This window comes from Heloderma suspectum, chromosome 2 (assembly GCF_057233095.1).
Source record: "Heloderma suspectum isolate Gila_16-S chromosome 2, 16-S_ref, whole genome shotgun sequence".
Classification (NCBI taxonomy): domain Eukaryota; kingdom Metazoa; phylum Chordata; class Lepidosauria; order Squamata; family Helodermatidae; genus Heloderma; species Heloderma suspectum.
This window is the reverse complement of record NC_139459.1, coordinates 313,145,764-313,159,446: the sequence shown is the minus strand read 5'-3', so window position 1 is coordinate 313,159,446 and position 13,683 is coordinate 313,145,764. Positions and strand designations below refer to the sequence as shown.

Sequence of the window (13,683 nt, the reverse complement as noted above, 5' to 3'; positions counted from 1 at the left end):
AAGTTCAGCATTAGAAGGAATGAGAAATATTTTAATAAATAAATGCATAAGGATCTGTTGTATTCTACATATCCCAGCCTTATGATGGTGGCTTCTGACCTTCATGCTGCCTGCTAAATGCATGGGCTAATGTTGCATGCTCCTATTCTCATTTCTGCCTGAAAAGGCCATTGAGACCTGAGCATACAGAATCCAGAGTAATTCAGTAGTCCATAGCCCAGCCAGATGCAAGCCCCAAACTCCCTGGGTTTCTGGTTCAGAATGTGATTTAAATGTATTAGCTACTTTATTTACACTTATGCAGCTCCCTCTTGAAAACACCTTGCAGTTTATTATTCATCTGTGACCCGATTGCTCTAGAATTGACCTTTTTGACTTGACTGAATAGGAAAGCAGTATATTGAGCAGGTTTTTTGTGTTTTTTTTAGCTGACTTGAGCAGATGTTGTTTATTTTGTACATCTGAGATGATGACTGTCTGGGAATGGCAGTGCTCCTTCAGGGAATAAAGATGATGGGAAGAAGACTTTCACATACCTCACAAAGTTTACTGCATGACTTGCAGGGAATCTTAGACCACATTGGTGACACCGCAAATAAAGAAATAACAATCTTCACAAATTTCCTAATACTGCACAATGTTTATAGTCACTATAAATTACATTTTGTAAATAGGAAAGACAAATGTGGAATGAAGCTGACATCTCGTCTATGTGTTCTAAAGGGTAAAAAACTAAAGCCCTGTGTGTGATCCAGAAACCATTTAACCCAATATAGTATACTTGTAATTAACTTTGCTAGTCCCATTGAAGACAAGGACATTAAGAATCCAGTTAAACTGATTTTGGGGGATTTAAAACTAATGTAATGCTTTCTGATTTTAATGTGATTTACAGACCAATGGATTGAAGTTCACTCTGGAGTAAGCACCAAATATCCCCTCCCCTTTTGTAGGACCAACTCCTCTGAAATTAGGGGCAGGGCATATTTGGCACCTAAATCATATCCCTTATGAATATACAGTGGAGGTGATGAATAGATTTAAGGGATTAGACCTGATAGACAGAGTGCCTGAGGAACTATGGACGGAGGTCCGTAACATTGTTCAGGAGGCAGCAACGAAATCCATCCCAAAGAAAAAGAAATGCAAGAAAGCAAAGTGGCTGTCTGAGGAGGCTTTACAAGTAGCTGAGGAAAGAAGGGAAGCGAAAAGCAAGGGAGAAAGGGGAAGATATACCCAACTGAGTGCAGATTTCCAGAGAACAGCAAGGAGAGACAAGAAGGCCTTCTTAAATGAACAATGCAAAGAAATCGAAGAAAACAATAGAATGGGAAAGACTAGAGATCTCTTCAAGAAAATTGGAGACCTCAAGGGAATGTTTTGTGCAAAGACGGGCACGATAAAGGACAAAGAAGGCAGGGACCTAACAGAAGCAGATGAGATTAAGAAGAGGTGGAAAGAATACACAGAAAAACTATACAGGGAAGATCTTAATGTCCCTGATAGCCATGATAGTGCAGTCACTGAACTTGAGCCGGACATCCTTGAGAGTGAAGTCAAGTGGGCCTTAGGAAGCATTAGTAACAACAAAGCTAGCAGAGATGACAGTATTCCAGCTGAGCTATTTAAGATCCTAAAAGATGATGCTGTTAAAGTGCTGCACTCAATATGCCAACAAATTAGGAACACTCAAAAGTGGCCACAAGACTGGAAAAGGTCAGTTTACATTCCAATTCCAAAGAAGGGCAATGCCAAAGAGTGTTCAAACTACCGTACAATTGCGCTCATTTCACATGCCAGCAAGGTGATGCTCAAAATTCTACAAGCTAGGCTTCAGCAGCATGTGAACTGAGAACTACCAGAAGTACAAGCTGGGTTCTGAAGAGGCAGAGGAACTAGAGATCAAATCGCCAACATTCGCTGGATCATGGAGAAAGCAAGAGAATTCCAGAAAAACGTCTATTTCTGCTTCATTGAAAACACTAAAGCCTTTGATTGTGTGGATCACAACAAACTGTGGCAAATTCTTAAAGGGATGGGAGTACCAGACCACCTTACCTGTCTCCTGAGAAATCTGTATGAGGGTCAAGAAGCAACAGTAAGAATTAGACATGGAACAACCAATGGGTTCAAAATTGGGAAAGGAGTATGACAAGGCTGTATATTGTCGCCCTGCTTATTTAATTTATATGCAGAGTACATCATGAGAAATGCCGGGTTGGATGAATCATAGGTCGGAATTAAGATTGCCAGGAGAATTATCAACAGCCTCCGATATGCAGACAATACCACCCTAATGGCAGAAAGCGAAGAGGATCTCAAGAGCCTCTTGTTGAGGGTGAAAGTGAAGAGTGCAAAAGCTGGTTTGAAACTCAACATTAAAAAAACTAAAATCATGGCATCTGGCCCCATCACTTCCTGGCATATAGAAGGGGAAGAAATGGAAGCAGTGACAGATTTTATTTTCTTGGGCTCCAAGATCACTGCAGACGGTGACTGTAGCCATGAAATTAAAAGACGCTTGCTCCTTGGGAGGAAAGCTATGGCAAACCTAGACAGCATAGTAAGAAGCAGAGACATCACCTTGCCGACAAAGGTTCATATAATCAAAGCTATGGTTTTCCCAGTAGCAACGTATATGGCTGTGAGAGCTGGACTATAAGGAAGGCTGAGCACCGAAGAATCGATGTTTTTAAACTGTGGTGCTGGAGAAGACTGTTACGAGTCCCCTGGACTGCAAGGAGGTCAAATCAGTCCATCCTAAAGGAAATCAACCCTGACTGCTCATTGGAAGGACAGATCCTGAAGCTGAAGCTCAAATATTTTGGCCACCTAATGCAAAGAGAAAACTCCCTGGAAAAGACCCTGATGCTGGGAAAGATAGAAGGCCAAAGGAGAAGGGGACGGCAGAGGATGAGATGGCTAGATAGCATCACCGATGCAATGAATATGGACTTGAGCACACTCCGGGAGAGAGCAGAGGACAGGAAGGCCTGGCGTGCTATGGTCCATGGGGTCATGGAGAGTTGGACACGACTGAACAACTGAACAACAACACCATATTTGGCAACTGTTTGCAGGGTGAAATTCTAAGACATTTTGTGTGTGTGTGTGTGTGTGTGTGTGTGGGTCTAACTTTATAAAATCCAAGGTAACTAAGGGCACAATCCTATGCATATTTAGACAGAAAAAGTCTCACCACTTCCAACATTCCCCAGGCAGCATGGCTAGCTAGGAATTCTAGGAGTTGTGGGACTTTTTTCTGTCTCAACATTCATAAGACTGAGCCTTAAGGGTGGTTTTCTTTTCTTTCTCCCCCCCCCTTTCTTTTAACTTTATTAAAGCCTTGTTGCTACTTCTAGTGATGGCATGGCTGCCTCAACCATCCAGCAGGATTCCTGGAGACATAATGCCCTTGTAACCAAAGTTACATTATTGTCACATCATTCCCAGGGGCATTTGGGGGGAGCGGGGAAGAGATGGCTGCCCATTACTGCAGCAAGGTTCTTTCCACCTTAAGTAAAAGAAGAAAATCACCCTTTGCTACCTTGCATTTAAAAAGTAAGACCCCTCCCCACATGAAAGTTTTACAATTTTGCCCACCCACTCTTGAGACTGAATCAGTCGGGGAGGGTGGTTATCCCTACCCCAGCCCCGAAGCTGGGCTGAATACTTCCATAGGGTTATATCCTAAATGACCAAATACAGTCAGACTTCATTGAGAAATCTGGATGAATTCCATTGATTTCTTTGAATAATCTACAATGAATAGTAGTCTTGTGTGTACTGTAACTCAGAATTTATTTTGTCATGGGTCACAGTGATTCTAGGATGTGAGATGTGAAGGAGACATTAGAGGTTTTCTAGGTTTGCTGAGACAAGATTGTGTAGATTCATTCATTCATTTATTACAGTTCTATATAGGGATGTCAGAGAATTCTGCCATGGATCTCGGGGAGGCCGAATGCCAGTGCATTCGGCCCCCCGAAATCGGTGGCGGAACGCCCTGCCCCCCCCGCCCCCCCCGGGACGAGACTTACCTGGAGCGGATCTTCCGGGCAGCCGCGGTTCCGGCAGTGGTTCGTCGGCGGCGGCCGGTCTTCCAACCGGCTGCCACCGCCGCCATTTCCAGTTAAAAAAAAAAAGATGTGATAGGCTACGTAAAGATTTACGTAGCCTATCACGGCTAGGTTTTTTTAAAAAAAACCGTGATAGGCTTCGTAAACGTTTACGTAGCCTATCACGTCTGACTTAAAAACAACAACAACAACAACAAAAACAACTCACTGGCTGTGAGTCAGTGACTGGTCCAAAGTCACCCCAGGGAGCTTCATGGCCAAGTGGAGACTAAAACCCAGGACCTAGTCTAACCACTATACCACACTGGTTCTCGTATGTTTATGATTGCATGTACAACCATGATTTTTAGCTTCCTCTCCCTTTAAAAGAAACTAGGGTCTAGCCCTGGTCTAGCATAGTGAAGCTTGAACACAAATGGGCAGCCCTGGTGAAATTTCAGAAGACAAAGGTTGGCTGACCAGATCTTCCAGTGGTTAGCGATTCAGGGTGCCTTGCTTTGAATTCTTCCTTGGCCTTGCTATGTCCTGCTAAACAACTGGTGTTCACAATGGGACTTTGGGAGGGCTTCATCCTTGAGATGGTGGTTAACTGGCATTTCTCATAAGCAGGCAATGGTTATGTCTGACATAGCTGAGAATGAAAGCAACAGTGATGGTTACAGGTTTTTATGGATTAAGACTGCAGTAACGAAGATCCAGAGTAGCAGAGCTGATTGCAATCAGACAAAGCTCAGATATCCAAGAACCTTATAAACATTTAAATATTGGTGGCAATGCACACATCACAAAGTTGACTTGGGGGATGGGGTGCTAAACTTACCTAGGACTTACCTGCAGCTAATTCCAGGCACGTTAACTTATCCTTCATCAAAGAGGTTCATGAAAGCTTGGAGGGCAGGGCAGGTAATACTTTCTAATTGGCCAATTAGTATTCACATAATGAAAATCATTTGAAAGATGGCTTCATTCATTGACTTTCACTTAGGCACTGATGGAGATAAAAAGTAACAGATGGGCATTGGGAAGGCTAATTGTATTACAGCCCAAGCTAATTGTTGTGCGTGTGTTGAGTTTATCAATTTATAACTCCAAATAACTGTTCTTTTCCCTACAGATACCCCAGATCAGTTATGCTTCAACTGCACCAGAATTAAGTGACGACAGACGTTACGATTTCTTCTCACGGGTAGTTCCTCCGGATTCCTTCCAAGCGCAAGCAATGGTGGACATAGTGAGAGCTTTGGGATGGAATTATGTGTCCACCTTGGCTTCTGAAGGGAGTTATGGAGAAAAAGGCATGGAATCTTTTATACAAATTTCCAGAGAGTCAGGTAAGTGAGGAACAATGTTGCAGCAATGCTGTGGGAAGCTAATTAAACGCTATATTTTTTTCTGAACAAAAGTTTTGTTTTTCAAATCATTTCACACCTTTATAATTCCTCTTTTGTGGCTCCCTAATTCGCCTCTTCTCAACTTACGTAGAGGTTTTCAGGAACAAAGCACTCATAGGTCTGAGAGCTAAATGGCACCATTAATGCTCTGTTGGAGAAGAGTGTTACAGTGAACTTGTATCAGGTTTCTGGTGCCCCACTGTTAAAATCCTATGCTATGGTGAAATGCTACAAACCAAACCTTTAACATATTGAGTCCTTATCTCTTCACAGTCAGAAGTGCTTCTTAGATATAAACTTTGTGTCAGACAATTCTTGCATGTCTTTTAAGTAGTTTCACACTTTAAAAACATTGGATGGACCTCGGTTTGAGGAATCAAACTTTTTTAGTTCTGAAGAGACATAAAACCAATTTTAATACAATGAGTTGGGAAGCCTAGAAATGTCTAGGCATTTGATATTTTATATTCAAGGGCTTCCTACATGTATTTTAGGATATTCCTCACTATCCTAACTTTCGAGATGAATCAGTGTTTTTTAAGCTTTTATATCTTGGGGACCTTTTCCATATTGATGGGTCTGCTGAAGAACCCCTGTGTGTCTTTCACTGGAAGGTTTATGTGTTATAGAAGATTCAGTGACACATTCTGGGATGTCAAGCCATACCTTGTTGTGGTCCATCATCACCTTGCATATACTGAGAAAGTCTCCTCTATGTAGCCGTGTATTAAAAAGCATAGATTGGTACATAGGCAAGCTGCCTTCCATGTAGGTTTATCTGTCATTTCTGAGCATCTCGCTAACAAGCCCCTGGAATATGTCAGTTGATTAATGCTTCTGAAAACAGGTGCCGCCCCAGAATTATAGAACATTCCAGAAGATGGGAAAAGGAAAGCTAGTCTTCTGCTGGCTCAGATTAGGTGAAGCCTCTTGTGGATTTAAAGAACAAGTGTGGAGGGAGAGAAACGTACCCAAGTAAGAGGATTTTGCAGTTGTTGTTGTTCAGTTACAGGCTTAATACCTTGAGGAGACAAAACAAGCCAGTTAGATTAAAGTATCCAGGTTGTGCTTTTTCATCATGGTTTATGTATATGGTATATAACTCAATGACCTATTTGCAGGGATATAAAAGCCCTGAAAAAAATAATAGCCCTGAAAGCAATATTATGCTGCAAAGCAACAGTCAATTTGTACCTTAAATAAATCGCTAAGATTTTGCTACATTACCTCAACATGGTTACAGTTGATATGGAAAAAAAATACAGAAAGTCAGAACACAAATTATGGTTCAGAGGTATAGAATTCCTTTTGCATGCAAACAAGTGAGAAGAGGGCTTTGAAATATTGATATTCTGATAATTATTTTATTATAGTAAAAAAAAAAAAGTTGGCCATATTCCAGTCATCTGGTGTGGAGGCTGATTTCAATAAGTTTTGTTCTTCAACATCTTTAATAGCTCTTGAGTGAATGCCATCTGGTCTGAATGACTCGTTACAATATAGTTTGACTACCCCCCCTTTTTTCCACCTCTCCTTAATACAGGTCTTCTAATGTGATACAGGAAGGATGGTTGGAATGGTTAAGGAAGCGATGGAAGTACAAATAAGGGCCATTATCCAACACTGGAATTCTGCAAAACTCAAATAGCGCTAGTGGAGCTCTGCCAAATCTTCCTGCTGGGCGTTATGCTTGCACAAATGGTTGTGCCAGTGTGATACACAACCATTCTTGTGCAAACATAACTTTAGTTGGATTCTTCTCTTGCGTACGGTTCAGAACCTAGTTTCTGCTAGAGCAGTGTCATTTGCGCTCGCAGAATGACACAGTTGGATACTGCCCCGAGTGTTTAGCTTCTCTGATTATATTTATTTATTTATATGCCAGCCTTTGTTAAGTTTAGTGTCAGGGCAGTTTCTAAAATTACAACATCAAGAGACGATACAGCTCATAATAAAAGCAACCGATAGATAAAAGCAAAGCAGTTAGCAAGAAGGAGCGCCTAAATACTTGAAGGCTGCAATATACCCACTTACCTGGGAATAAGCATCACTGAAGTCAGTGGGACTTACTTCTGAGTAGACATGTATAAGATTACACTGTTAAAGCCTAGGACAGGCTTCCCTAACCTGGTGCCCTCCTGATGTTTTTGACTACAAATCCTATCATCCCTGACAGTTGGCTGGAGCTGATGGGAGATGAAGTCCAAAACATCTGTAGGGAACCAGGTTGATGAATGCTAGCTTAGGAGAATAAGAAGGCCATTCTATTGATATCCTGGGAAGGACATTTTATTGATACAGCACCACACCCCCAAAGGCCCTCTTCTTGGTTGTCAGCTACTTCATCAGGACCAAGGATGAAATAGAGAGAAGGGCTTCAGCTGACGATCTCAGAGTGTGGGAGATGCCCCCTTCACAAGTGTGATGTCCAGTGGCCCTACAACCTTCTGGTCTTGTAAAGAACTTTGTACTTGCTACTTTGTATACATGCTGCCAAGAAAGAAAGAAACAAATGACTAAGGCTACGATCTTATAACAACTTACCTTGGAGTAAGCCCAATTGAACTCTATCAGACTTACTTCTGAGTAGAGTTCCACTGTAAGTCCGTGTGAGGCAGGTCACTAAGCCCCCCAACCCAAAATTCCAAATAAGGACAACTTTGCATTTGGAATTAAATCTGAACATATGATTTTTCTTATCTTCTTGAGTATGCTATCTGATATTAGGCCAAATTGGTTTAAGAGCAACACCTCTCAACTAATCCTGCAATAATTCAGCAGGCATCTAATTAGATTTGAATGGCTCATAATTCAACACTCCCAACACTGATGGGTTTGGTTTCTAAAATTTATAATATTTTGATTTTCATCTCATGCCTGAAGGTTTTAAGGGTAACATGGGAAAATAGAGCAGTGCTTGAATGCAGCAGTGGACTGGATAAGGGCCAGTAAGCTGAATCTGAATCCTGGTAAGACAAAGGCACTGTGGATGAGTAGCTGCCAGGTCTGGGAATTACCAGCTCTGCATGTGGTTGAACTCCCCATGAAGGAGCATGTTTGCAGTGCGGGGGGAGGGGCTCCTGGATCCATCACCATCGTTAGAGGGCCAAGGGACCTCTGTGGCTAGGAGCACCTACTGCAAGCTTAGGCTGGTATGCCAACTGCACGTGTTCCTGTACAAGGATAGCCTAGTCACTGTGATCCACAAATTAGTAACCTTGAGACTGGTTACTGTAATGCACTCTATGTGGGGCTGCTCTTTAGGCTGATTCAGAAGGTGCAGCTAGTGCAGAATGCAGCAGCAAGGGTATTGATTGGGGTGCCTTGCTGTGCACATATTACTCCTGCGCTAAAGGATCTACACTGGCTGCCAGTCTGCTACTGAGCTACGTTTAAGGTCCTGGTATTAGTATACAAAAGCTATACAACTCAGCACTAGGATATCTCAGGGAACTCCCCCCCGCCAAAAAAAAAACCCTTCCAGGCCATTACGATCTTCAGAGGAGGCTCTGTTGTCCATGCTGCAGCCTATGGATTTCCATTTGGCAATGACATGAAGACAGGCCTTTTCTGCAGTGGCACCCATTCTGTGGAATGAGGTATGCCAAGCCTCAACACTGGCATGTTTTGGGTCTTTATTGAAAACATATCTGTTTGCTTTGGTTTTCCCCCAACCATGATCTTTGTACCAACCTCATGGTACGTGTGTGTGCGCGTGTGTGTTTGGCCTGATGGTTTGTTTTGTGGTTGCTCTATTTATTTCAAATGAGAAGCAGTATATAGTTATTAGAGATGGTGATGATGATAATAATATGATATAGATGAACATATCATTTAGGGATTGGGATGTTTGGAAAAACCAGACAGTGATTATGGTTTCAGCCAGGGGTGAGCCTTATTTTAAAAAGAAAAAATGGTGTCCATAGTGGATAAGCACCCCTAAAGCTGTAGTGCTGTGGAATGGTTTGCTGCCAAATTTCAGCAGCAAAACGGCAATTTCAGCACTTTTTCTCTTTTGGAGCAAGAATGACTGTGGCCTGGAACAGAACTGTTCTGGTGTGTACTCCAGCCTGCCTGCCTCTTCAATACAGGAATGTAGCTGGTACTCTGACTTAGTGGACAAGAAGCAGAACTAAAGTGAAGCACAGGGTCTGCGTACGTACTGCAGAGCAAGCTAGAGTCCCGCTATTGTCGACCGTGGCTGCAAAATGTTCCACTCTTGTTCAACCGGTTGTACACCACTGTGCAAGACAAACTATTGATTTAACACATCGAGTCATTACATTTAAAGTTAACTAGTCTAAACCAATGTATAAAACTGGGTGTAACTCTTACCTCTCTGTCATGAATTTGCCTTCCTGTGAGGTCTCAGAATCAATGAAATCCAAAATAGGTCATGTGGAGAGAATTTGCTACAATCACAAGAAGCCTCATGAAGTTCGTGTTTGCTACGAGATTACTTAGCTAGTTTAAAAACAGCAGAGGCAGCAGCAACGGTGTCCTTGCTTGAGTTATCCACATGGCAAGAGCATCTATTACTAATGCCCCAAACCTGTCATTGAGTAATTGCAAGTATCGTTCTCTTCAGCATAATCCATGTAAGAATGGCACTGGTGGAAAATGAGCTTTTTATAAGGAAGATACAATATGTTGATATTCCAGAAGACGCTGCATTTGCATGCCTTTTCTTTGTTTGTCTTGGTGCATATTTATGTGGCATTAATATGTATATCTAAAGATTAGGATTCAACGTTGCAGGAACTGACAAAACACAAGTGTGGATTAATAATGAAAAACACGAACTAACCCATTTGCAAAGTAGGTATTTTCCGTATCCTGGACAAATTATGGCTTTTAAAATGTTGTGATTGTTGTGTACAACAATTGCTGTTGCGGAGCAATTGCCTAATGGTTCTATGGCACCAACAAGGGATCCAGTAGATATTTATAGAAATTGTGCAAGCCTTTGTTTTAAATGAAGTGTTGAATAAATGCTAATGTAGGTTATTCTGGCAGCACCCTATGGGGGTCGCCATTATCCGTATGCGCTTTTTTTTTTTAAGTCACCCGTGATAGGCTACGTGATGATTTACGTAGCCTATCACGGCTGACTTTGCAAATCTAGCCATGATAGGCTACGTTAATCGTCACATAGCCTATCACAGGGGCGTTTTTTTTTTTCTTTTATTGGAATGGCGGCGGTGGCAGCCAGTAGAAAGACCGGCTGCCGCTCCCGCCCCGCACCAACACCCGCCGAACCGCCGGCCGGACCCGCCGCTGGGAGGGACATTTGGCAAAGGTAAGTCCCGTCCCGGGGGGGGGGTGCGGGGAGTGGGGGGGCGGAGAATTTCTCCCCGAAAGTTGTTCGGGGGGCTGAACACGTTGGCGCTTGGCCCCCCCAAAGTTTCGGGGAGAAATTCTCCGCCATCCCTAGCTACAGTAGACGCCATGCCTCAGACGACGAATGCCTCACTCTATACCTGTCATGATTACTTGTTTTCTATGTGCCCGCCGGTGCTTCCTTCGCAGATTGTAATATGTCAATAAATGTGGCCCTGTTTTATCCCAACTCTATTTGTGTTGTCTCGTCATTTCTCCCCCCTATGCACCCGCAATAGATTTCTAGGCAAATCCCTCTAAACATTAACACATAAAAACAACAGCAGAAGATACAACTATTAAAATATTCAACAAAAAACAAAGCAAAAACAGATTGTTAAAAATCACATATTTATTTATTTCATTTCTATTCTGCCCAATAGCCAAAGCTCTCTGGGCAGTTCACAAATGCCTCCTTAAAAATGAAGGTCGCCACCAGTTTCCGGAAGGTCATTATTTAGGAGGGTATACAGAGGGACATGAGAGGGAGAGCAGAGCCATTCCGCCAGCCAGCTGAAAGAATTATTATGTTTCCCTCTTCCCTCTCCATTCCTTTTTCTTTGTGTGCTGTGTCTTTTTAGATTGTAAGCCTATGGGCAGGGACTGACTTGTTTAATTGATTATATGTAAGCCACTCTGGGAGCCTTTTTGACTGAGGAGCGGCATTAAAATACTTCAAATAAATAAATGAGTGAGAAGGGCTTCCCTTGGAAGCGGGTTCCAGAGCCTAGGCACAGCCATGAAATAAACCCCTCTCCCTAGTCCCAACAAAGCATATTTCTGCAGTTGTTGGGACACAAGAGGACCTTTGAAGATGATATCAATAGGCAGCAGGCTCATATAGGAGAAAACAGTCCTTCAGATGTCCCAGTCCTAAAACATTCAGGGATTTCAGGGTCCTCACCAGCACTTGGAACTGTACCTGGAAATGAATCGGGAAGCTGTTTCAACAAGAGAGTGACATGCTCCCTATATATGGCCCCTATAAAAACTGGACCAACTGAACATTCTGGACCAGCTGAAGTTTCAGAATACTCTTCAAAGGCAGCCCAATGTAGAGTACATTGAGATAACTGAGATGAGGTGTAACAAAGGGATGTGTCGCGCTGACCAGATCTGCATTCTTCAGGAATAGGCATTGTTGGCACACCAGCCTCAGCTGGGCCAAGGCACTCATAGCCACAGCCAAGACCTGGTGATCCAAGATCAAGGCTGAGTCCAAAAGAACCCTCGAATTACAAGCCTGCATTTTCAAGGGGAGTGGTTCCCCCTTCCTCCCATGGTGGACTGTTAGTTCACCTTTTCATCCAAAGTGGAGCTAATTTGAGAGCTAGTGTGACATAGTGGTTAGAGTGTTGGACTAGGTCTTGCAACACCTGAGTTCTAGTCCCCACTCAGCCATGAAGCTCACTGGGTGACTTTAGGCCAGTCACTGACTCTCAGCCTAACCTACCTCACAAGGAAGTTGTGAGGATAAAAAATGGAGAGGACGAGCATTAGGTATGCCGCCTTGGGTTCCTTGAGAAGGAAAAAAGGTGGATATAAAGGTAATGAATGAATGAATGAATGAATAAATGTTTTTTTAGTTGATGAGTTTTAGCATTTTAATTATAGTTTTGTTATTTTATTCGCATCTTATTGTTAGCTGCATTAGAGAGCAATGCTATGGCCTCTAGACAGAATTGGGGTGGGGGGAGAGGATAGTTCGGAGTCTTGGATCTGAGGTTGGGGACAGCACTCCAAGCTTGGATCCAGGAGTCTGAGCTCCCTGCCCCACCCCCTGCTCCCAGTCAGCGTGGATAGAACTACTCCGGCTGCCTCTCTGAGATCGCAAAAGCAGCCTCAGAGGGAAGGGAAAGAGGGCATTCCCCTGGGTGGGGAGGAGAGGGGAGACGTCTGGGGAGACCAGCTTTTGAGGAATCCTCTGGCCTCCCCAGGCTCCCTCCCTTCCCCGACACCTCAGCTAGATTGGCGAAAAAGCCTGTCTGGCAAAATTGTAGAGGGGGAGGCATGGCAGAGGTGAGGATCACCTCCACTGCACCTCCCACTCTGCACTGGATACTCCTAAGCTTCCAGGTTCAGAGGCTGACACATATCAAGGACAGATCTGATACATAGCACATAGTTAAACTATGGAATTTGCTACCACTGGATGTAGTGATGGCCACCAACCTGGATGGCTTTAAAAGGGGGTTGGACAAATTCCTGGAGGAAAAGGCTATCAATGGCTACAAGTCCTGATGGCTATGTGCTATCTCTAAAACCAGAGGCAGTGAGCCTATGTACACCAGTTGCTGGGGAACATGGGCGGAAAGGTGCTGTTGTGCTCACGCCCTGCTTGTGGGTTCCCAGTTGACAGCTGGTTGGCCACTGTGTGAACAGAACGCAGGACCCTTGGTCTGATCCAGCATGGCTCTTCTTATGTTCTTATAACTGAACCCTTAAGCACTACTTTTAGGAATGGGATATAAATTAAATCAGTGAATAGCTTACTGAACCATCGATTACTATAGTGTGATTTGGCTTCTATATGTTCTGTTATTACATGGACCGTATGGAACTTTGAGGCAGGACAAAGCTGTACAACAGACATGCACACACAGGTATTTTTATATAATCGATAGCTTTCATATTTATTTATTTGTGATTTTTTAAAAATATCCTGCCCTTCATCATAAAATTATTATTGGTTTTCTTTTTATTCTTTTGGTTACTAGTAGGGTTGGCGGAGAATTTCTCCACGAATCTTCGGGAGGCCGAGTGCCGACGCATTCGGCCCCCCGAAAGTGTTAGGGAAATTCTCCAACGGCCCCCCGCCCCCCCCGGGATGGGAC

At 43.2% G+C, this 13,683-nt stretch overlaps 1 protein-coding gene across 1 annotated transcript in view; it reads left to right on the top strand.

Moving 5' to 3' along the window:
* The window catches only part of GRM7 (glutamate metabotropic receptor 7), a 714,388-nt gene that overhangs the window by 231,577 nt on the left and 469,128 nt on the right, over positions 1 to 13,683 (top strand). The window contains exon 2 of the mRNA XM_084829832.1: positions 5,194 to 5,410. Within this exon, the coding sequence (XP_084685958.1) occupies positions 5,194 to 5,410 (217 nt within the window). The remainder of the gene's footprint in view (positions 1 to 5,193; positions 5,411 to 13,683) is intronic.